Raw genomic sequence first — 25974 nt, forward strand, 5'->3', positions numbered from 1 at the left:
CCTTAGTCTGCATGTCTTCAGCAAACTGTTTGCGGGCTTTCTTGTGCATCATCTTTAGAAGAGGCTTCCTGCTGGGATGACAGCCATGCAAACCAATTTGATGCAGTGTGAGGCGTATGGTCTGAGCACTGACAGGCTGACCACCCAACCCTTCAACCTCTGCAGCAATGCTGGCAGCACTCATACGTCTATTTCCCAAAAACAACCTCTGGATATGATGCTGAGCACGTGCACTCAACTTCTTTAGTCGAGCATGGCGAGGCCTGTTCTGAGTTGTACCTGTCCTGTTAACAGGGGAGGACTGCCCATTTGAGCACTCGGGCACTGCCCGAGGGCCTGGGGTCAGTAGGGGGCCCCATGAAATGCCCCTAGTACCTTTTTTATAGGCTTTTTTGAGTGTGGGCCAGGACAAAAGGGCCCCATGATCCCCTATTGCCCGGGGGCCCCATGAGTTGTCAGTTCACCTCTGCCTGTTAAACCGCTGTATGATCTTGGCCACTGTGCTGCAGCTCAGTTTCAGGGTCTTGGCAATGTTCTTATAGCCTAGGCCATCTTTATGTAGAGTAACAATTCTTTTTTCAGATCCTTAGAGAGTTCTTTGCCATGAGGTGCCATGTTGAACTTCCAGTGACCAGTATGAGAGAGTAAGAGTGATAACACCAAATTTAACATACCTGCACCCCATTCACACTTAAGACCTTGTAACACTAATGAGTCACATGACACCGGGAGGGAAAATGGATAATTGGGCCCAATTTGGACATTTTCACTTCGGGGTGTACTCACTTTTGTTGCCAGCGGTTTAGACATTAATGGCTGTGTGTTGAGTTATTTTGAGGAGACAGCAAATTTACACTGTTATACAAGCTGTACACTCACTAATTCACATTGTAGCAAAGTGTCATTTCATCAGTGTTGTCACATGAAAAGATAGAATAGAATATTTACATAAATGTGAGGGGTGGACTCACTTCTGTGAGATACTGTATATATGAATAAATACATGATAAAGATAAATATTCTACAATAACATATATAAATACATTACATTGTAACCAACAAAGACATCAAGACCTAAAACTGGTAATACTAGTGAATACTGGATTGGTGATTAGAGGACATGATAAAAGGGCATGATTGCACTTATTCATTAAAACACATGAAATTGGTGAAAGCACAGTTCATGATGAGGTAGAAACAGATGCTATCAAAACAGATACGGGATGTCAAAATGAGCCAGTGCACTTAACATGTGGAAATATATGAAAATATAAATGAATTAATAGTAGCAAAAGGAATGGGACACAAAACTCACACATGGGCATGCAAGAGGTAAATGAGAAAGAAAAATGTAAAAGAAAAATGTAATATTGGAGAAATAACCTTAACGACTGGTAAGAGACATCTCATGAGAGGATTGTTAAGGGAAGGTGTACTAAGAAAAGGTGTACTAAGAAGTACAAGGCTCAGTGCGGAAAAGACACCTCTGGATGGAGACCTTGAAGTAATAAATGTATGGCATGCATAATAGGAATATGATAACTAATGACTATGAAGACTTGCAACTAAAAAGATGGCAATTTATAAAAGAGACTGAACATCTAAAGCATCATTGAGACCCTTAGGGACCAGGGAGCCCAGATGGTGAATCCAAAAGGATTCTCTTTTACAGAGCTTGCAAAACTTTCTACCCGTTTCAATGTCATCCTGTATGGCTTCTATACCAAATAGCTTGAGTCCCATGGGGCTCTCATCATGTACTTCACTGAAGTGACAAGACACCGTGTGTTTATCAAAACCATGTAATATGTTACGTTTATGTTCACCAAATCTGGTTCTAAGTGAACATGTGGTACGACCCACATATAGGAGCTTACAAGGGCAAACTAGGCAGCAAATGACAAATGGTGTACCCCAGATTATGAATTGTTTGATATAGTGGGTCTTTCCATCTACTCCTAGGAATTCCTTCTTCCTGTGCCACATGTATACATATGCCCCACTTGAGCATCCCACATCTATCAGTCCCTCCCCTCATGCCAGGGTAAAAGGTGTAATCCTGGACTCCCATCTGTCCTTTCAGCCCCAAATCCAATCGCTGTCCAAATCTTGTAGACTTCATCTCCGCAACATCTCCAAGCTACGGCCTTTCCATACCTCAGAAACCAGTAAGCAACTTATTCACTTCCTTGTTATCTCTCGCCTTGACTATTGTAACTCCCTCCTCATTGGCCTACCTCATCGCAGGCTATCCCCTCTTCAGTCTATCATGAATGCTGCTGCCAGACTCATCCACCTTACTAACTGCTCCGTATCTGCCACCCCTCTCTGCCAATCCTTCCACTGGCTTCCCATTGCCCAACGGATAAAATTCAAAACATTAATAATAACATATAAAGCCATATATAACTCCACCCCAAATTACATCACCAATCTTTTTCCAAATATCACCCAAACGGTACTCTCCGCTCCTCACACGACCTCCTGCTCTCTAGCTCCCTCATCTCCTTCTCCCATGCTTGTCTCCAGGACTTCTCCAGAGCTTCCCCCATCCTCTGGAACTCTCTACCCCAATTTATCAGACTATCACCTACTCTGCTCACTTTTAGGTGATCTCTGAAAACCTATCTCTTCAAGGAAGCCTATCCTGCCCTCAGCTTATAATGGAATCTTCTACTCCTCCTACCAGTCCATCCCCTACAGTTACTACCTTTTGTACCACTAGCCCCTCCCTCTTAGATTGTAAGCTCCAAGGAGCATGGCCCTCCTAACCCTCTTGTATTGAACTGTATTGTTGCTGTATTGTCTCCCGTTATATTGTAAAGCGCTGAGCAAACTGTTGGTGCTATATAAATCCTGTATAATTATAGTAAATATGGTGCTCCACTGAGTGGTGGAACGTTTGATAGGAAGTTTGACCCTACTAGGGGTATAATGCTTCTCAAATCACAAGGGTGATGGAAGATCACTTCTGAATGTGGGGAAATGTGTGCAGAAAGATGGGGATCTTGAACAAGAATACCCCAATATTTGTTAAGGGTTTTCTTGATGTTGAAAGATTTCTGATTGAACCTAGTACAGAATGCTACACTGTGTTGGTTGGTACACTTCCTGCGAGTCCAGATCATGCAGGCAATCGAAGGGTCTGCCTCAGTGGCCACCTTGCTGTGATTTTCGGTTCTATATTTGTTACATAGTTACATAGTTAGTCCAGCTGAAAAAAGTCCATCCAGTTCAACCATAGGAAAAAAAAAAGTTATAATCCTATACCCACAGTTGATCCAGAGGAAGGCAAAAAAACCCCCAGCAAAGTATGATCCAATTTGCACTTGCTGGGAAAGAAAATTCCTTGTTATATGCCTCATCGATGTTAGAGGCTGCATACCCTTTTTCTAGAAACTTCTTTTTCAAGATTTGGCTTTGTGTATCATAGTCTTCCACTAGGGTGCAAGTCCTCCTAAGCCTACAAAATTGTCCCAGAGGAACAGCCCGCAGAAACATCTATAGAGGCCACCATTTTGGGCAGCACTTTGCCAATATCCTGTGTTCCCCAGCATAACATTTGGTGGCTTTGTAAGTTCTCCATATTATGACCACCACTTATTATGTTATACAGTGGGGCAAAAAAGTATTTAGTCAGCCACCAATTGTGCAAGTTCTCCCACTTAAAAAGATGAGAGAGGCCTGTAATTGGCATCATAGGTAGACCTCAACTATGAGAGACAAAATGAGAAAAAAAATCCAGACAATCACATAGCACAAGCTCTCTCAGGGGCTTCATATCTAAAGGGGTGAAAACACATTTGTTGCATACGTGCACAACAGAGACTGACGCAGTCCGCCATTTTGTTAAGAGTAGCCATGTTATTCCCTCATTCTCTCTCCCCCCTCACTCTGAGTGTCACAATGACAGTGTATGTGTGTGTTAAAAAATGTCACTGGAGGGTCATAGGAGCTATAAAGGCCCCCCCAGGGAGACGGAGGCCTAGCTGTCTGAGAACCTGTGCCATTTCACACCTCGGAAGAGATAAGGCCAGCTTTCCCAAGAGTTGAAAGAGATTCCGAGCTAATAAACCTAACCTAATAAACCTAACTCAGCGTAGGTGACAGAATCAAATAACATTTCTCAAAATCCATTTCTCCATATCTTGGAATATGAGAGACTTATATAAAAACCGGACATATCGTCAGATGGACGATGAGCAGGCGAACAGTTTGATGGGTCACTCGCCTTGTCTTGGACACACAAGAAAGCAGAAAAATAGATCTCGTGAACCGTTCAGTGCACACTTTCATAATTCATATCTAATTAATCCTCAGACCTGTCTGCATAATAATCTACCCGCGGGTGGAATGTCCCTTGTGCAGATGGACATTTATGGACCAAAATATGAGTTATGGGAAATTTTTGCTCTAGTTGAGGCATCCACCCATATCTCCACGCCCTAAGCGGGGATTGGTTCTTGATTTCAGAAACACCCCCTGCTGGGGACTACAAAATAGGCTGTCATGACTAAGAGTGGAAGTTGAAGACGTCTCCCATTTTAACATCAATACCAAATGGGAAGACCCCTGCCTTTTGCTCTGAAGCTTGGATCTGCTAACTCAGGACTTTGGCAATTCCTGCCTCTAAAGAGAATGCTACTATGTTTGTTTAGACCTCTGTATAACCGGCCTGCGGACCGTTTTATTTAGACGATTATCTCAATCATTATAGTGTTATAGCTGATAACGCCGAGTTTCCTCTTTCTCTGTACAAAAAGGAGGTGGTGGCAGTGTGAAGGGTTAATTGCGTAATTAACCTGACGCAGTAACAATCGCCCAGGCTGCCGGTACATCAATTGTGGTCCATTAGCTGGAAAATTGTTGTGCAGGGTGCAGCTGGGTGTGGCATTGTTACGCACATCACATCACGGTTCTAGATCGGCTAGTCCTTCGGTCACGAGTTTGATGAGAAGGTCTGGGGTCTGGTGCCGCGATCGTGACAACATTTACTTCACCTCGGAATATCCTGGGAGAGGTCCGGCTTGGCCTTTTTGAAACTCATGAAAATCTTCCTTAAAGTGGAACTAAAGTCCTGTTTTCAAAAACTGCACGCAATCAGGCTCTTTATTGCAGAAGAGATATGAAATGCACGAACCCCTGCCTGCCTGTTCGTAGGAGTGATGTCACCCTGTATCGGCCAAAGAAGATGACCACAGTCCAGCATCTAGAAGAAACCAGGTAGAAGATCTTGGTGCTGGTCAGGGATGTCAGTCCCTTGAAGGATAGATAAGTATCATAGAGTTTAGTTCTATTTCAAGTCTGCTTTAAACTGTAAAATGTGTCCAGCTCTGTCCAAAACAAAAGGCCATGCCCAAAAGTAGTCCCTCATTAGTACCAAATTATAAGAATACACACCAATCTCATTTTTAAAAGGTAATAACTTTATTTAAGGATGGTGGTAGAACATTCAGTCCTACAGGTTACAGAAGTACCTAACAAGTAGAGAGAGAGTTGTATCCATGCATAATGTAGAACAATGTCCTGGTATTCCTCAAGACAATGAATGCTATCAGTCCTTTCCTAATTTGAGAGAAGACCTAGTGCTCATCTGTAGGGGAGCTCACAGTGAGCTGAACCAGATTTCATTGTCCCTACTGGTGATATCCAGACAACAAAAGAAAAAGAATCAGTCCACTGTTTTACAACAACCAACCCAGGGAGCCTCCCCCCATTTTATATAATCCATGATGCCAATGGGCAGGTGCCAGAAGGCCCAAGTGGGCAGATTAATCTTAAAGGAGCTACACCCATTAAAAGCTATGACTTTTATTTGCATTGTGTGGCCAGTGTGAGCTTAGACGAGATGGATCCTCACAGGGAAACATTAATAAAACAACTGACTTGCTATTTGAAAGTGGCAATGTTTAAAAGTTCCACATATGTAACACTGGCTATATTGTAAACATGGCAAATGCTACTAAAATCCAGATCATTCATTAAAAAATTATAATTAAATATGTTAAGCAGATGGCAGGACATGGGCAAATGTAAGGTGCAACTGTGAAACTTTCCAAGAAGGACAAGCAGTAACCATTCAACAAATTGATCATCCATCTCTTGCAAACATTCGCCATTGCTCAGTCAGTATTACTGTTATCCTTGTGCTGCCCTCTGGGGGCAGCAACGAGGAGCAGATGTAAAAGTCATATTTGATGCAATCTGTATGTAAATATTTGTGTATAGCTCCTATCCCATTAATTAATAGTCAGCTGTTAGGATACAGCATGTTATTCTGAAAGTAATCTAAGTGTGGCGAATAGCCAGTCTCACGGCTGCTCATTGATGAGCTGGAGGAGAGTCAAGTGTGAGACTATATGGGAAATCATAATTACTGGCACTGAAGTGTGGCTCTCCCAGGCCTGTCTGGCTACTCATCAACAGCTGACGCTCCTCCATCTCTCCCCCTGCGCGGCTTTTCTTGAAACCATTTTATCCTAGTGTGAATAATAATGGGTCCTATAGTGAGTTATACTCTTCCTTTGATTTACCGTTGTATCAGGAACAATGAGATGCAGAAACTGAGCACCTGTGTTAGTGGGGGGGTGATGGGGGGAACACTCCGTAATACTTTTTCTGTACATAATAGAGCGTTTATTGGTGAGGCCACAGGTGTGCACCCATTGCCCACAACACAAATGACATAATGCATTAATACTGGAAATTCAGACATTATTAAAGGGAGCATCTAGCCTGTTTTTAGCTGTACACTGTCAATGATCAGTATAATGATTGCCTGAGGCTATGTATTCTCTACATCTTAGCTGTTTTATATTTTCATCATTTGTATTTTCTAGAGAGATTTGTGGACTCTCACTAGTGGCTATCTACAGCATATTACAGGCTTTGCAGCCAATAGGCATGAATGACTTTTTGTCTTTTTTAACTTTGATAAACTTGTTGTAAACCTCAGTCATGATGAAATATGAACAAAGCATATCTCTCTATAGTGTGTACTCGGCTCAATCCAGAGCACTAAGTGCCATTTTTTCTGCTGTCTCATTCGTCTGCTATCAGCATGTGTCATGTCTAATGAGATTTCCTGACACCAAGAGAAAAATGGTGACAGGGGAAAGACCACTAGCTGATTGACAGCCTCAGCTCTGTTCCAGTATGCTGTGTGAAGGGGGGGGGGGTGTTCCTTCCCTCCAATGAGCTCTCAGAGCTCTCTTCACTGATCTTATTTCAGCTCCCTGCCCCCTGCTTTTCAGAGCTGAGAGATCCTGTATAAATTCTGCACTTTGAATGGATGTAGGGGACAGACGGATGTAAGTAGACAGGTACAACTTATGTAGGAGGATTTATTTCTGAGTAGCACCTGAGACCAGTCACTTCACTGGTTATATGGAAGAGTTTCCCACAACTTTAAATAGGGATGAGCTTTAGGTGGAACTGATGGACATATTATTACTATTATTATTATACAGTATTTATATAGTGCCAAAGGGTATGCTCAGCGCTGTACAATAGCAAGGGGGACAGAACATGAGACAAGACAGTAACAATACAATACACGAGGGGTTTGAGGGCCCTGCTCTTTCGAGCTTACAATCTAGAATAAAAGGGCTTCCAGTTTCCCCAAGTCCCTGGGTAATATTATTGACCACATATGGTCATGACCATATGTGGTCAATGATGTAATTTTTATTTCCCTGGATGTCTTTTCATGATTTTTTGTTCTTTGTCACTTTTAAAGGTTTCACTTGTACTGTTCCCTAACATAATGTGCAGCTTTAGGGTCCATGCACACTGGGCTTAAAAAATGCTGCTTTTACAAGAGTTTTGCGTTTTGCCTGTAAGAAGCGGCTCAAGATTATCCTGTGTGTTCATGCACATTAGGATGTTTAGAGGCCTTTTTAAGCTCAGCATTTAGAAGTATGAAAAAACCTTCTGATTTGCATTTTTGAGAGGAGTTTTCTGGCAGAAAAAAAACATTCCTAAACGCCTGTAAAAAATGATCTATATGAGTGTATTTTTCTGCCAGAAAAACTGGCATTTTTTTTAAAGCCCAGTGTACATGGACCCTTAAAGTGGTTGTAAACCTCAGACATGAAATATGAACAAAGCATATATCTCTATGGTGTTTACTTGCCTTACTCCAGAGCACTGAAGCCAGAAAAGCAAAATGCTTGATTCCCCCATTAACACATACAGTAATTATATAGTTACATAGTTAGTCTGGCTGAAAAAAGACAAACGTCCTTCCAGTTCAACCTTTAAAAAAAAAAGTTATAATCCTATACCCACAGTTCATCCAGTCAGTGTTGACGGGTGAATCCCTTCCACAGAGCTAATGTGTTTTTCCGAGCGGGGGGGGGGGGGTGTCGCACGGAGGAACATCCCTACTGTGAGAACACAGTGAATAATGCTAGCGTTATAGCTGCTGGCAATAATCGCATGAAAAATCTGACAGGTTGGTTGTTCTCAAGTCGTACAATTGAATTGGGTACAATCAGCCTGCCCATAGATGGTTCAAATCTTGTCCAGTTCCTGCTGAACCGGCCGAGATTCAACCGTGTATGGCTGGCTTAAATGTAATTTCTCTCCTGTCCAGTTCCTTTTTATCAGCCCAAGTCACTTCAGACAAGTATTCCTGGCACCAAGAGCTGAAAAGGTGACAGGGGTGGGAGCTCCAGCACACAGCTTATGATTGACAACCTCAACTCTGTTCCTGTGTGCTGTGTGAAGGGGGGGGGGTGTCATTTCCCATCCAATCAGCTCTCAGAACTCTTGTACAGTGTGTAACTGCAGCTTCCCACCCACTGCTTAGTGAGTCTGTGAAAACGTATCTTTATTCTGACTCAGACTGTTGTGATAGCAATTTATCCCTTGTGAGACCTCTCTGCCTAGCCTGTATAAGCAGATATAATCACTGTGGGCAATCCTTATCAGATAGCTTGAACTCACCAATACTGTGTTCATCCAGAAGTTGCTTTATTCTGTACATGTGACAACAGGATACAGCAGAATGAATGGTTTCCAGTATTATGCAGTCAAAAGATGATACTTTCTGTAGCGTACTATGCAGAATACATGTGTCCCTGTTACATGTGGACTGTTAGCTGCCTCCATGACACAGGAAGTGCTGTACTCAAGAAGAAGGGAGGAGCTTCATATACAAAGGAACTGTGTCATAGATCTCAGGGAGGCAACATGAAAAACAAGTGCATTACCAAATAAGGCCACTGGATGGCAGCATATAACTAACTATAGAAATATCCATAGGAAATGGTACAAAAAATAAACTATATAAATTCTCATGTACATTAACATAATTAACTGTGTAACAGCATAATCTTCATCTCTAAGTTTTACAAGGATGTACAGGACAAATGGCTGCTAATAAACAGGTACAACTTATGGAGGAAGATTTATTTAATCTTGGTGTATCACCTGAGTCTAGTCACTTCAGTGCGTATACAGTATGTGTTGGTTTACAACCACTTTAAAGTGTTCCATGAGCATGCCATTTAAAGGATTTGTGTATTTTTAATGTTATCCTATAGGTTACGGTAAAAGAGCCTCTCTGCACTGAATAGTATTTTAAAGATTTTTCTATTGGTTACATATTCCCCATTGTAGTGCTCAGTTGCGCATTCCCATGTTTTAACAAAACTTTGCAAATTAGCCTTGAAAAGGCTGGAAAAAAATGACAAGATTCTCCATTTATAGCGTTCAGAAGGGTTTGGCACTTTGTTCATCAGGTTGAATATGATTGCCAAGTTTGGGTCTCTTGTAAATAAAAAAAAAATGCTTACATTTAAAAAAATATAAATAGGTGTACTTGCTGTCCCCAGAGATACCAAGGCAGAGCAGTAGACCAGCATGATGCCCCTAAACCAAGAGAATGTGCGTGGCTGCCTGCTGTATTGACACCAACCCTTATCTAAATACAGAACTGGAATAAAGTGTTTTTATATTCGCCTGGAGTTCTATTTTAAGTCAAGCGCTTATAAGACTGTGGCAATCTTTAAACAAGCCGCTTCTGATAGATTCAATTCATGATTATTCTTTTTTGTTTTGAAGACTCCTTTGTACAAAAGTTAAAAGCATAATGGATTTGTGTCAGTTTTATTTGATTTTTGAATAATGTTTACAAGTTATATATGCTATAAATAGTATTATACAATATTATTCATTGTACAAGTAACCGTAAATACAAAATGCACCAATGACAATTATTTTGCAAAACACCCTGGCCTATCCACTAAGAAGGCCCAGCAGGACCAGGTTACAAAGACATCTTCTAGAAACTGATAGTTGGTCCCATTCCTGATGAGAGTTTAGATTGCTAAACATATCATCAGCAGTTGATATGTTTTAAATTAAATCCTTGTTTTCACCTTTTTTTCATCTATTATCGCATCTCACTGCTGCTGGTCTCCTTTAGGCGCTTTTCTGCCACTTCCAGCCTTCATGCATTCCAATGATAGCAGCATGGCCATTCTTTGGGTAGGTTACCTAATGGTGGCGACAGTGCACCATGCCTGTGTAATATGTGTTGAAACCAGTGCCATCTTAATAGCATCATGGGCCCTTGGGCAAATAATGCATTGGGGTCCCTACCAGCCCACTTGAGGTGTCCTCATCACAGTGCCCATATACTGTACATCAGGTATCCCCATCACAGTATCCTCTTATATCAGGTGACCCCATCAGTGTCCCCATACATCAGGTTCACCCATCCCAGTGCCTGTATATATCAGGTGTCCCCATCACAGTGTTCCCATATATTGGGTGTTCCCATCACAGTATTCCCATACATCAGGTGTCCTCCATACATCAGGTGACCCCTTCAGTGTCCCCATATATCAGGTTCACCCATCCCAGTGCTTGTATACATCAGGTGTCCCCATCACAGTGTTCCCATACATTGGGTGTCCCCATCACAGTATTCCCATACATCAGGTGTCCTCCATACATCAGGTGCCCCCATACGTCAGGTTCCCCCATCACGGTGTCCCCAAACGTCAGGTTCCCCCATCACAGCGTCCCCATACATCAGGTTCCCCTATCACAGTGCCCCATATATTAGAATTGTGCCCCCCCCCTTCCTCCTTGTACTCACAGATCACAAATGCTGTTCCCACCTGCATTGAAGGCAACTTCTGTTTCTCTCCCATGCTGAGACTGAGATGAGTTTTCAGCCTCAGTGCTTTCTTCTGCCCCCTGCAGGAGGGAGAAGAAAGCTCAATCTTCTCCCCAGCAGAAGCCAGCTGCTGCTCCTTTGCAGTTGCAGTTAACTTTGACATTGCAGTTACTCCCGTCAAAGAGGAGTGACAGCAGCAGTCAAATCATCAGTGCACCCCTCAACACATCATTCCTCCTCTTTTTCCTGGCTCTTTTTCCAAGCACCTGGGTCCCCTGGGTGGTGCCCAGGTGTGCCCATTAAGGGAGCCCTGGTTGAAACAACCACTTGTAGTTTCCATCGGAAGCCCATGTGACGGTGACAACTCAGGAGCACAATTGGGAGACTTGGACAGAGCGTTGCCACCCTATAACAGGAAGTGCCTGAAGGCGTTTATGGCAGGATCAGCAGTTATTATTTTATTAGTATAACATTGGAAATGTCTTTTAAAATGACATTGGTGAGGTTTTGATGATTGGGTTTACAGATATTTTAAAGGGAATTACACAAGGATTTTGTTGCACTTGATCAGTATTTGAAATTAGGGCCATTTGAAGGGACAGATCTCCATACCATTTGCCTATCCATAACATAGGTACAATTGTTGGTAGTCATGTGTATTGCAAATAAAAATGTGTTTTTTGTTTGCTTTTGCTGCATTTTGTGTGCTCATAATTCACATGTCCAAACCATCTTGCCATACAGCTCTTCGAAGAGGAGACCAACAGCCGAACTTTGATTGAGAAGCTGGAAGCAGAGCATGTGAAGGGTCTGCAGCACATTCGGGCCCTGGAGGGCAGGCTGGAGGTCAGTGTGTCTTTCAATTCCAAATAATTACACCAGCCCCCCTCCCTCCCACAACAAGGAACATTTCAGCTCCAGATGGAGTTTGTCATTTCATTTGCCATTACATTAAATAATATGCCCAATTGTCGTTCCCGAGAGCGGAGCGTGTTCTGCCCAACAATGAGACCCATTCAGGGTGATCGTCAAGAGTTCACAGAGCTTCCTGTCTCTATTATGAGATATTAAAGGACATAGACAGCCAGTCTCCCTCGCTGGCTCTTGATACTGATGTAACAAAACTGTTAATTGTTCTGTATTTAGGAATGGAAACTTAGAAATAAAAGATGTCTTTTTTAATAAGCGTTATGGTTCCCATTCACACGTGCAGTTTACAGCGGTTTTTTTTCCACTTCCAAAAAAAAAGAGCTATACAGCTCATTTTTATAGATTTCTGTAGCTCGGTCACATTACTGAGCATTATAGCTGACTTCCAGGATAAGAAAAATATTGTCTAAATACAAGAGGTACGTGTAATTTTACTTGAATCCTGGTGTGATTTGTATATTTCTTCCAGATCTGTGCAGTAATCCATTGAGAAACTTTACCTCTGTGCAGGAGCTTCCTGTAATAAAGACCGGTCAGTGCTGCTCTCTCTCCTTGTACAGGGTGACTGGTCTTTTCTTTGCCCCTCCTGTACAGCAGAGCGATGGTGTCGCTGTTACTGTTATAAGAAAATATCTGGTTTTGCAAAGGCATTTGGTGAACACAAAGTGGGTTTATATTCTTTGTGGCTGTCGAGGGATATATTTTAATATATTTTTTGTGCCAGAAGTTAAGCTTTGAAGTATAGGCAAAACTTTTTCATTTGTTTTGGATACAGTGGAGACGGTTTAGAACCTCTGCCAAGTTTTTTATTGCTTTGTGTGTGTCCATTGGGAAGATGTGTATTGGCGACTATTGTAATCTAAAAAACGAGTGCAATGAACTCCAGGATTTTAGAATTGTTCAAAGAACAAGAGGTGAGGAGAAATCTTCCAATGAGGACACCTGTTTTCTCTAATGCCCCCCTGAATTAAAATTACCCCAATGGTATAGAAACATCAAACAATAAGCTGGCTAAGGCATAAACCCTTTCTTTTTCTACACCTCCCCCTCCCCTCCTCCAAAAAAACCCTGTTGATTATCCATTTGTGTTAAAGTTAGGTTCCAGGCATAAAATTGTATGTAAATGTGTAAATATACTTTGTATTCACCAAATGCCTTTGCAAACCCTGATATTACCTTGGAAAATATTAGTGACATCATCAATGTAGTGTACATAGTCTATGCAGAGAGCAAAGCTGTGGGAGGGACCTAGCAGGCCCCACACATTACATGCTGCATGCAGAAAACTACAGGAGGGGGTGGAGACAAGACCAGTCATCCTGCACAAAGAAAGAGAGCAGGAGTGACCAGTCTTTATTACAGGAAGCTCTTACACAAAGGCAAAGTTTCACACAGGATTACTGGAAGAAATACATAAATCACAATATTTGCTTTCTCCGGAGTTCTGTACTTTTTCTGCAGTATTATGTATACTATATATTATATTTTCAGGTCTGTAAGGGCTATATCACACTTGCCATCCTGCTGCTGGCAAAATTTCTACAGCGGCAGGATCGCTACACAGCAGGCCAGTGAAAATACTCAATTGCTTGAATGTGTCATTCCCTCTTCGGTTGGACTTATGGGGTGCTATACATGAGCGATACACACAAGGTGCTATGTTTTCTCCCTGCACATCTCTGCATCAGGATCATCGGTGATCCTGTTTCTGGTGATGTTTTGTCAGCAACAGGATTGTAGGCGTGACATCAGCCCATGAATGGCAACATCTTAAAATGAGTGTACTTATTATGAATGAGCAAAGTGATTTCAGCAAAAATTTATTTTGCAACACAATGGCCAATTTTGCAACCGAAGTGACATTATCTTGAAAAGAAAAAAAATCTACTTTGTTTCTATTTATAGAATGTGTTTTATTTGGGATGTGTTTAGGAGAGTTTAGTTTTTTTTACATATAGTTTTCTTTGTGTTTATGATGCTTCCTTATTTTGTGTGTATTTGGTACTGTCTCTATACAATTTTTATTTTATCCTTTTTTTGTGAAAAAGGTAGAATAATTAGTCTATTGATGGCCTGTTTTTTTGGTTCTGAACAGGTCCAGAATAATTTACAGGAGCTTTCATGAGCCATTTTAAAGCCCATTCACCCTTAAAAACGACCTCACATTTATCTTCCTTTATATTCCATGTGCATTTCACCAAAATGATGAAATTTGGTTAAAATCACATGATTTTTGGTAAAATTTCAGGTTAAAGTAAAATCTCAATATTATTCTAGCATTAAGTGTTTTTGCATGTTTTAACACATTTGTTCTGTCTCTCCAATCTAAGCATTGAAAGTGTGATCTCTGTAACTTACAGTTGTGATGAGATATTGATAACTCCAATCTTAGTTGAATAACACAGGCAGTGACTCGATCAGATGACACCTTGTAGATCTTGTGAAGTTTATTCCATAAACTGAGACAATCTTACAACAATGGACATCTGATAGGTTAAAAGATCATAATGTGATCTGCTTCATGACATGAGGCTTGAAGCTGAAATGCCTTACTGGGAAAATGAACAAAAGGGTGGGGCTATCTATACAGCATGAACTAAACGAGAGGAAAGGGAGGAGCACAGACAAAATACAAAGAACACTTAAAGGCATATGACAGTCATGTGAAACATGACAACATTCCTAATCCTGGTGATATCCATTTTGTATAAGGTTTCCTTACTGCAAAGATAGTTACTTTGCTCATTCGTGCCAAATTCAAAATTTACCTGATACTTGTCAATCAGAATGTTTACATCCTCCTAGGCTTGCCATGGGCAGTGAGCTCCTCAGTAAATGCAATACAGGGAGTGAGCTTGTCACCCTAGGACAGGAAGTGTGTTACTGGCAGGATTACCAGGTGAAAATTAAGATACAAACACCTGATAAAACAAAACGAATGCAGCCACCATCTACAGACTGGAGTGCTGTAAAATATTACTTTTTTGTTTTTGAGATTAGAAACACTTTCTTATTGTGGAATTCTACAGCGACTGTCCTAGTTAATCTGGGGAAAAGCAGAGCTGTACCGCAGTGCAGTTTGATACTGCAGACCAGAGAGAGTCTCGGCTGCCTTGTACACATCTCATGTTGTTTTATTTTATCTCTCTGCAATTTCAGTGCGGCAAAAACACAATGCAGTGTTCTGTTCGATTATCATATGTACATAGTTATTATTATTTGATTATATTATAGTATATTAAACGGATACCTTCTGCAACAATGTACAAAACCAGGGTATGCAGGGCTATAAGGATATTATGGAGTGTTCCCGCTTGCGTTTTTTTTTGCATTTTCCATGTGTAGCGCATAGAGCAGTTTATTCACTTGCCCTATGTGCATTTGTCACACCAAAGAAGTTCATGTATCTAATTTTGGTACTGAGCCAGGTGGATTTGGCATAGATTTTAACATGTTTTGTGGCATGACAATTGCAGCAAAATCACACCGCCTTTGGGATGGCAAAATTTTGGCACGCAAGTGTGCTGCACAATTTGGCATGATTCTGCCTGCAATTCCAATACGTTTAGATGTGAAGAGGGTCTTAAGGGGAACTGTAGTCCTTTTTTAAAACTCATAAAAAAGATTAAGGGTCAATTCAGAGCTGTCCATTCCAATGCCTTGTGGTAACACACACACACATGTTACACATTGTGTTAAAGCAGCTGCCAACACACCAGAAGGGACAAAAAAAAACAAAAAGAAAGGCCTTTTTTTCCAATACAGCAGAACACAGACAATAGTGCCTTATCATGCTCTGTGACACATGTGTTGCGTTGTGTAGCGCATTGGTGTGCCAACCAAAATAAATGGTACTGCAAAGCACACACATGACATGGATTAACAAGCATGCCACTGCAATGCAAACGTGTGAAATGTGATTAAGCACAATTGAACAGTTTTGATACATTCCAGATGCATGAAAACAAACAGTTTGTTTTCTTTTAAAATCAGTCACATCGCGAGAAGAAAAGCCTGTCCCCTGCCAGCATCTTGTAAAGACCATGGCTCTCTGTGTGGAAGCAATGGTCTCTCTGCAGAGGTTTGACACATGAGCTAGAGGTCTCCAATCAGCAGATTCCTGTGATTTCCTTGTTGCTGACCCGGCTTGTTCCTGACCTGACTGTGATTCCTCTCCTGCTTGATACTGTTTCCTGACTTCGGCTCTGCTCCTGACTTCGGCTTGCTTATAATTTGGTACCTCGCTGTCCGCCCGTTGATGACCCTGACTATTCCTATGACACTGCTCCTGTCTTCTATCCCTGCTTCCTGCTTTGCTCTGGTGCACACCTGGCGATCTACCATACCAGCTCTGCATATTACTACTGTGCCTGAATCGGAGGTTCATTAGTCTTCCAAAGTCTCCAACTGCAAGAGCTGCAAACAACATCTGCTGGCACTCTTGTCCCCTTGGTCCTTAGACACCCTCTGTTCCACTTCCAGTGGGGTCAGGGCTAGTGACACAAGTGAGGCCGACCTCGTTATTTCAGTCTCCAATCAGGTATGTGACAAGCATACTGGCGGGGGACAGGCTTTTCTAATCAGGCTGTGTCTGCTTTCTAAAAAACATGGACTATAAGACTTTGCACACTTTTTTGTTTGAAACACCTGGAATGTATTTAGCTGATTTGAACTAAAAGGTCAATTGGGCTTTAAAATAAATAAGCTCATCAGTGAATGTTAATGTTTAAATCTCCTAGATTGTAAGCTCTAATGAGCAGGGCCTCTGTTTCCTCTTGTACCAAATTGTATTGTAACTGTAATGTCTACCTTCATTTTGTAAAGCGCTGCGCAAACTGTTGGCGCCATATAAATCCTATATAATAATAATAATAACCTTTATGTCTATGTATAGCTTTCAAATTCATTAGGAAATAGGCTTGTTTCAGCATAATTACAACTCTGTACATACTGTATATATCCACAAATGACCCCTTCTTTGTTGCTGTTTTGGATGCAGGTTATTTAGTCTTCTGCCAATTTTTTTGGGCAGCACTGAAAAAAAGAGAGACTGCGTTGTGGCAAACCTTAATTGTATGCTAGTTGTGGTTTCCTGCTACTAAATCACCCCACTTATTTCTCCTCTAAGAGGGCCCCTAGTCATGGAGAATTCACCAAGAGGGGCCTAATTGTCTTGAGTGAAAATAGCCCATGTTGGAGGAGATCCAGTTCATGTCCAGAGTCACATGATGCGTCCTCCACACACTGGACTTGAAAAGAAATTGTCTGAGATTTAATTAGAGGCCTCGAAGCGGAGTCCTTGAATGCCCATCATTACAATCAGCAAGAAGAAGGGGAAGGCGGCATAACCAGCAAAGTCCTAAAGGAGCAACAGTGAAAATGTGTTATTCATTCCTGCAAAGATCACATATGTTACTAATAACTGTATCTGGGGCTTTACATGTACTATATATATATATATATCGAGAGAAAGAGAGAGAGAGAGACATTATATGGACCAGGTCAGTGACCAGGCTGCATTGATTAAATGCTGAACCGTAAGGACCCATTCGCACTTGGCCTCTTTGAAAATGTGGGCAGAATGTCACATTTCTGCCCAAGTTTTCAGAAAAGCGGCAAAAAGCACAAAGCGCTTGCGGTGCAATATTTTCTTAAAGCCACACCACGTTTGGGGTGTCATTATTTGAAACAATAGTAAAAATAGCGGCAAAATGCGCTCTGAAAAAAACATGACGCTCTACAACTGAAAAGGTTCTGAAGCTTTTTTCGCACATTTGACAAGCGAATTGGCTGCCCTATGTGCGTCTCACAGAACACATGAAATTGAGCAAAAAAAAAACCTGCGAGTGGGAACACACATTTATGCAAAGTGTGAATAGGGCCTTAAGTGAAGTCACTGACACAATCACAAAAAATGTTTTTTGTTTTTTTTTAAATCATCTTACAAATTGGTACGTATATGACTAGCCTAATTATGAATTGCACTGATGCCCTTCTACTGTTGGCAGCCCTGACTTTCATTTGCACAAACCAGCCCCATAGTTTCTCATGGTGTCCGAGAAACACAAACTATGGCGTTTTTGTCTCATCAGGAGCTGCAGGATCTCCTCCTAGCCAAGATGAAGGATCTGAACACCTTTCAGGAAAGCAACGTATCCCTGCGGAGTGAACTGGACGCTCTGAAGGCTATGTTGGAGGAAGAGGAACACCAGTAAGTAAAGCTTGATAACCAAGATCACAGGATAAATGCAGCTTATAGCTCAAACCAGCAATGCTGTATCTCTCCATATCTACCTCTACCTCGTCACAGAGTGTGCGCATGTTGCCTGCTTCTGTCCAACTGATAGTCCACATGGGTCACATTTTCCTTAGAAGATAGAGAGGAGTGCATTCTTCTTCCCAGCTGTGTGTTTGTCATCTGATCTCTTCTATTCCATTCTCTTCATCACAAAGGCTATTCAGGTTCAGGGGGGGACTGACCATTCAAGCACTCGGGCACTGCCCGAGGGCCCGGGGTCAGTAGGGGGCCCCATGAGATGCCCCTGGTACCTTTCATTGGCTTTTTCATAGGCTTTTTTGGGTGTGGGCGAGGACACAGGGGCCACATGATCCCCTATTGCCCTGAGTTGTCCTATTGCCCTGAGTTGCCCCTATTGCCCTGAGTACTGAGTTGTCAGTCTGCCCCTGTTCAGGTTATTCACAACATAATAGTAAATCCACCATCAGACTGAAAAAATGGTTCTATGCCTCAAGGTTGTTATTTGAAAACAAGTTCTTAAACATAACAAAATGATCTGAAATATTTAATTGTTGTTTTCCTAAAATAAAACCCTTTTTTGTCTTGAACATACTTAATAAATACCCAAATACAAAGCTGAATACACTGGCAAATTAAAAAAATAATATATATAAGACTACCCTTTGATAGGACAACTGATTAAAAGTCCCAGGTTCTGTTTCCGCTAGTTCAGGTGCCAGGCAAACACTCCGATTCCAGAAATCACAGTCCATAAGGGTTGCCTTTTTTAAAGTTTATTACAGTAACATCTTGGAAAGTATCAGGTAGTAAACCAGCGCCTGAGGTATTCAGTATTCTTTTAGGCTGCTGCTAGATAGAAGACTACCCCTTGGGTAGATACAGTCTATATAATATAAATATCCAGTGCACACTTAGTGTCCAGAAATAAATTTCTCAGTCATGGTACACATGGACCCTAATTTTGTGCTGGATATTTTTATTATATAAATATCTTGGATAGGGTTCAGGGAGCTGCAGGATACTACACATTACTAACAAGAACAATGAGGACACTCTTGCTTGTAGGAGCTCTACTGAACAGTCTCTTAAAGGATAAGTTCACCTTTAAAAAATAAATAAATAAATGCACATTTTTTGCAGGTAAAAAAATGTGCATTTATTATTTTTTTTCTAAGAAACCTGCAGAGCATTTCACACGTGATCTGTGTAATCTGAAGCTCCTGCAGTCTCTCAGCATAGCTGTCTTTCCCATACCTTTCCCAGGAAGCTCAATGGACTATGAGAGCGCTCACCAGTGCCCTCGTAGGTCATTGAGAACTACAAGCCATCAGCTGCAACGGCTAACAGTACTTGTAGGCATTCATTCCCAGGAAATTCTGAATGAATGAATGACATGGCCATGTGGGCGGAACTCCTCATGGCTGCGCTGTTTTCAAATAGGTGGAACTTTCCCTTTAAGTAATGGGGCATTAAGTGGACAGCACTGGGGCACCAATAGCAATGATCCAGGCCAGGCATGCCTTGCACTGTACTTAAATTAGCATGGGTAGTAAAAGCAAACAGTCACTGAAATTCTTCCCCCATTGGGTCAGTATTCACAGCTTGGAATGTTACTCTGATTGTAGCAGACAGGATTCCTCTGTGAACTCCCAAGGCAGGTCTTCAGTGGCTCCCCTCTTTAGCCCCTGAAAGGGTTTGTAGCTGAGCAGGCCCTCTCAGCAAGGCTAGGATCCTGATGAGCAGGCTGGACCTTAATCAGGACAGTCAGGAAAGCAGGCACCCCTCCATGGCTGAGAACTTCTCCTTCTGAACAAGAACACAGGGCTCTGGGTTCCAGGCTATTTATATACTCCCTGATCACCAACTGGTCCAGAAAACAGGAGGAAACAGTCAGACCTGCAGCCTGCAGAACCCAGAGCAGACCAAAGCAATCTGTTCTGCTCTGATGATTACAGCACAGCCAAAAACTAAATTTGCCTTGGCAAAAGAAAATCTAGCAGCAGGGTGCTGCATTTACACTATATTGCAAAAAGTATTGGGGTGCCTGCCTTTCCACGCACATGAACTTTAATGGCATCCCAGTCTTAATCTGTAGGGTTCAATATTGAGTTGGCCCACCCTTTGTAGCTATGACAGCTTCAACTCTTCTGGGAAGGCTGTCCTCAAGGTTTAGGAGTGTGTCTATGGGAATGTTTGACCATTCTTCCAGAAGAGTATTTGTGAGATCAGGCATTGATGTTAGACGAGAAGGTCTCAATTCATGCCAAAGGTCTTCTATTGGGTTGATGTCACGACTCTGTGCAGGCCAGTCCATCTCAAACTCACTCATCGATGTCATAATGGACCTTGCTTTGCGCACTGGTGCGCAGTCATGTTGGAACAGGAAAGGGCCATCCCCAAACTCTTCCCACAAAGTTGGGAGCCGGAAATTGTCCAAAATGTCTTGGTTTTCTGATGCCTTAAGAGTTCCTTTCACTGGAACTAAGGGGCCAAGCCCAACCCCTGAAAAACAACCCCACACCATAATCCCCCCTCCACCAAACTTCACACTTGGAACTATGCAGTAACGCAAGTACCATTCTCCTGGCAACCGCCAAACCCAGACACGTCCGTCGGATTGCCAGACAGAAAAGCTTGATTTGTCACTCCACACAACCCTAGAGCTGGCAGGCAGGGGTGCTAACCACTTAACCACTGTGCTGTCCCGTATATTTATATGTATATTTTTTATATACAAATACTGCATTTGCTGTATTTGACCAGTGTGTAATTGGAATCTCCTTTTATGGTGTTTGAAAGTAGGCAACTCTAAATGGAAATCCCTCATAATTTGCATATGTATGTTGATGTATAAGAATACCAAAAAGCATCTAATAAGACACTCCAAATTGTTTTTATAATTTAATAAAAAATTAGAAACAAACTCTTTTTGGGGGACTTTAAGACTCCTTCAAGGCTACAAATAAGAAATCAAAGTAGGATAAACCCACAGTCATATCGGTCTTACTCATATATTATGAGTATTGTGAGATTGTATGAGATTTTCTTTACCCATTAAAAACCTCAATAAGAATCTGTTGTCAGAGAAATCAAAGTAGGATAAACATATATGATTAACAAAGTTAACGAATCATAATCACAGTCACAAAGAAATCTGACTGAGAATGAATCTGGTTTATAAAATAATGGTTTTTATTTACTGTATATTGCAATAAAATGTATGAATATGTTTGGGTATCAAATAAAAAAATTTTAAGATGGTTACTATAAAGTGAGCCAACCTTTTGAAAACAATGCATTTCCTGCATGGCTGATAGTTTATCTCAACAGTTGTTAGGCGAGAAGCAGAATAGTTGAACTGAAACACTGAGAGCTCCCTCTAAGGAATAGTCTCCAAATTTCCATGTTTTATTACAATAAGAAAAAAGTATTTTTCTATTTTTTTTCTAGGATGAGTGTCAGTAACTGGCACTTACCACAGACCCCTTCATCCTCCAATCCACTGACTGATTCCTTCCCATCATCTGTACACAATGTTATTCCTGAGTACTACAAGATGACTGAAGTCCTTCCACCGATAACTACATCTAACTCCACCGAGCTGCCTACTGCTAGAGAGGAAAGTTCCCATAAAGGAGAAAACATTGGTAAATATAAGATACCTAAATTATTTGTAATTTTTTTTCAGTTAGCATTGTATTGCAAATAAAATTCAAAATTTAAATTAAAGCCATGTTTATAAAGTTTTAAATTAATAAGTATTTGGGTGCAGTTATCTCAATGCAAATCTTCCAGGTAGGGTCTGAAAACATTAGACCAATCTTTCTGGACATTTTCATTTTCACAGAGGAGCCCTTTAAGTAACTTTCTGGCCTCAGGGAACCCCTGCTAAAAATTAGAATGAAAAAAATCCACCCTTGCAGTAGGGCCCCCCTTGCACCGCAAGATTTAAATGCTTTTTATGGTTAGGGCAGCCATTCTCAACCAGAGTTCCTCCAAGGTTAGCTAGGGGTTCCATGAGTCTGCATAGTTACAGGTCCAAGGCCACTTGGCATTACTGCAAGAGAGTCATTCTGGTCACAAATATAAGGGGGACATGCTTCCCACTTACCACCACCAATGTTAGAGGCATTTTCCCAATGACCCCTGTTAGACTAATCTTACCAGGGGAGCCCTGAGACCTGGAAATTTTTTCAAGGGTTTCTCTGTGGTACAAAGGTTGAAAAAAAAGGCTGTCTAGGGGGTTTCACAAGAAGCTCTACCACTTGATTTGTAACTTTGGCCGGATGCAGCGTTCTTCTTCCCCGGTTTGTGGGTGCAGTCTCAGTGTCATCATGCACAATACAGGGATATAAACTCTGTATGGTACACTGAGTATATTAGAGTGTGACCAAAATCCACCTTACAGAGCAGGTGTGCAGGACCTGTCGCAAGGGTTGCAATGAGCCTGTTGAACTAAGGTAAGGATTTAATCTTTTTCCCTCTAGACTAAACAAGCAAATAAAGCTCAACTCTGGGAAACTAAAAAAAAATATCCCATGCAGTGGTCTTGTGCCGTGACTGCAAGAGTTAATAGCTTGTTTTGTCTAGGGGAGAAGAGACATAGTTTTACTTACTTGATCCTCTGCTCCCCCGACAGATAGTGCTCCCCCACGTTCCAGTGGTGGACTGTCCTTCGGCATCATCATGTCCAGTGGAGGGCTATGAACCCTGCTTTGGTTTTGATGACGTCAGGACCCTAGACTGCTGGAGCATGGGGGAAAAAAGCTGCCAGGAGTGGTCTAGCTGTACCTTCGGGGAGAACAGAGAATCTTATATAATTCCTCTGACCAAATTGCAGGCAGAGCCCACTACAAGGGATAATTTTTCAATTGCCCACAGTTGGGCTTTAACCTTTATAGCACACCAGGGATGAGGATGGGGGAAAGGCAGTGGGGAAGAGGTGTAAACAGAGAGGTGCTGCAAGCTTTTCCAAGTTTCTCTCATTGTCCCATCCAAATACTTTGCACACTGATAGTCTGTTGACAATTGAATATGCTTTTGCTTGGATTCTGAAATATGTTTCGTGCTAAGATTACGATATACTGTGTCACTCATCATGAGTTTAGTTTCACACAACACTAAATCAGCCTGAGTTCATCACAAAGTCAGTAGGTCCATATTATGGAATTAGAGTTGCTGCTACTGGCTGGTACTGTATAGTCTTCAGCCTTCCAAGGCATAATGGGCAGTAGAAGACTCACCTCTACGTGCTTGGAATTGCCTCCAGAAGAGGTAACCACAGATATGTATGGCATTTAGCCTTAAGACTAAAAGCATAGGTTCTCCTCATTAGTTCATCAGGAGACTTGCTATAGGGCGATGTGAGAATTCACTGGAAGGGGTTTGGATTTCATCTTTTAATAATGTTATAAATTTAGATGTAATTTGTCTTTTCTATTTGCTCAATTCCAGTGGAAGATATTCAAGACCAAATAGATCATTTTAAAAGGTCAGCATCTGCCCCTCTTTTGGATGTTCAGACGCCAGACCTCGGAAAAAGACAAGACTCGTTTGGTTCAGTGATGGACAATGTGAACCCTAAACGCATCAGTAAAACTCCACCACTGACCATAATTGACAGGAAAACAGCTGTCTCCAGGTGAGTTGAGCAAAGCACAGATTAAAGTTTAAGACGATAAAGAGCACCTGTCACACCAAATGAGGCCAATATTTTGTGATCATCCAAAGCTACTAGACATATAAAAACATAAACATTCTAACAGATTCCTCCATCCATGCTACATAGCACACATGGATGACTTTCCCACTGCATCTATGCGATTTTAACCCAGCAGCTGCCAATTTACCTAAACAGTGCATGCATCTGATTGGATGCAGGCATTGTGTGGCCGACAATTTTTCAGTACCTTGTATGGCTAGCTTTACAGGAGATTTCTTCTCAGTTTATAGAGATGTCCGCTCACCTCCTTCTGTGCCTTGATGACAGGAAATGAAAGGAAATCTCCTCAGTGGGACACATACAGCAGTAGCACTTGGCAGTGGCTTTAACCTTTTCCTACTCAAGCCAAAACTAAAAAATAAAATTTCACTAAAGATAAGCATGGAAGCTAACCAAGGTCTCTGGTATATAGGTGATCACAAGAAGGAGCGCTTTGGTTTAACTCCTTTGCTCCGAGAGCAAGCGTATATGCATACCAAAAGGTAAAAAAAGCTGTGCCCAGAGGGTGCATGCCCAGCGCACTCCCGGCACAGTTACCGGCACCTAACAGAAATAAGCATGGCCCACCATTGTTGCCATCAGGAAACCTGCCCTGAGAAATGTCATGCAGCCGTTGCTGAAGTGCATGTAGACAGGAAGTGGCAGCAAAGAGCCTGCAGGAGACTATCAGCACTGAGATGTAACAAAGGATAAAAACTGTATTTCATAGTAATCGTTTTATTTACTTTGAACGTTGTGGAAGATTACATATAGATTTTATTCATTCTAAGAAGATTCCTTTTTATCAATGGTTCTCTGAATATTTCTTGGAATCTACATGAATAAATTCACTGAGTTGTTTAGGGGTTGTCATTCTGGATTGAATGCTGATACAGAAATGTATTTTCCCAGAAACAGCAAAATAAGCAATATTATCTGACACTAATTTCATATTCGTTTTAAAGTGTGAGCTTGGCGTTGTCAGGAAACAGCAAAGCTGGCGACGAGCACTTAATAATGTATAGAATTCTATGCTCGATTAGCATGTGAGGGAGTCTGCGTTTGTCAGCTCTGCAAATGAGATGTTCCTCCAAGCAGCTGGATTTTTCCGAGTTACACAAGAGCAGAGTTGGGCAATGAACAACATGGAAAATTCTGATGAATAGTAATTCTGTATCTCAGTTATCTTGAGCAAGTTAGATGAATCAATATTCACATTTTTAAGACAGTATAATTAGTCAGGCTATGGTGGGAGGGGAGGCAAAGGAACCAAAATGTTCTTAGCTGAAATACTGATAAATATGTAATTTCCTTTCAAGTGGACCTGTAATTACTCAACTATGCCCCCCTTTACTAGCCTGGCCAGCCTATAAATACATACCACTGCTCCAGGATCCTATGGAATGGCCATCTACCTAGGTATATACTGTGGTAAGTGGTATAACTATCAGGATTCTAATACTGTCAAGCATGGGCATTGGGTTGGACGTGACTTCAACAGGCAAACAAACTAGCCATCTTTTGCCATTCTCCGCCCAAGCCTCTGTCATTTGTGAGAAGTATCATGTCTGCCTTTAAATGACAGATCCCCACCAGTTTCTGCTTAAAAATGCAAGCAAGCTGGTGGAGGCCCATATTAACATTATTCTACAGTGTCTATGTTTTTATTTACTATTTCCTTTTTTTGTTAATGCGTAACAAGGGGTAGGGGTAGGGGAATGTCTGGATATCTGGGGGCCCCCTTAGTTTAAACAGGGGCCTTCAGATTCTGATAACCCCTTGCAAACACAAATCCCCACATCCCTTTTAAGGGACAGGATGTGGGGATGAAGTTCTTGTCCCCATCTAAATGGGACTAAGGTGCCTTGCAGTCTTGGTAGTTCCCTGTTGCAAGCTAGTTTTCCATTGTTGAAGGCATGTGATCCTGTATGGTTTGGGGGGAAAGGTTGGAGG

At 41.6% G+C, this 25974-nt stretch overlaps 1 protein-coding gene across 5 annotated transcripts in view; it reads left to right on the top strand.

The window, feature by feature from the left end:
- LOC149449334 (lamin-A-like) overlaps positions 1-25974 on the top strand; it is a 169392-nt gene that overhangs the window by 122940 nt on the left and 20478 nt on the right. For all 5 annotated transcript variants that reach the window (XM_089693358.1, XM_089693360.1, XM_089693362.1 and 2 more), the window contains exons 8-11: positions 11876-11977; positions 18154-18272; positions 21771-21967; positions 23775-23961. In XM_089693358.1, the coding sequence (XP_089549484.1) occupies positions 11876-11977; positions 18154-18272; positions 21771-21967; positions 23775-23961 (605 nt within the window). The remainder of the gene's footprint in view (positions 1-11875; positions 11978-18153; positions 18273-21770; positions 21968-23774; positions 23962-25974) is intronic.

Source organism: Staurois parvus, unplaced genomic scaffold (assembly GCF_062004578.1).
Source record: "Staurois parvus isolate SC_StPar_1 unplaced genomic scaffold, SC_StPar_1.0 ptg000629l, whole genome shotgun sequence".
Taxonomy (NCBI): domain Eukaryota; kingdom Metazoa; phylum Chordata; class Amphibia; order Anura; family Ranidae; genus Staurois; species Staurois parvus.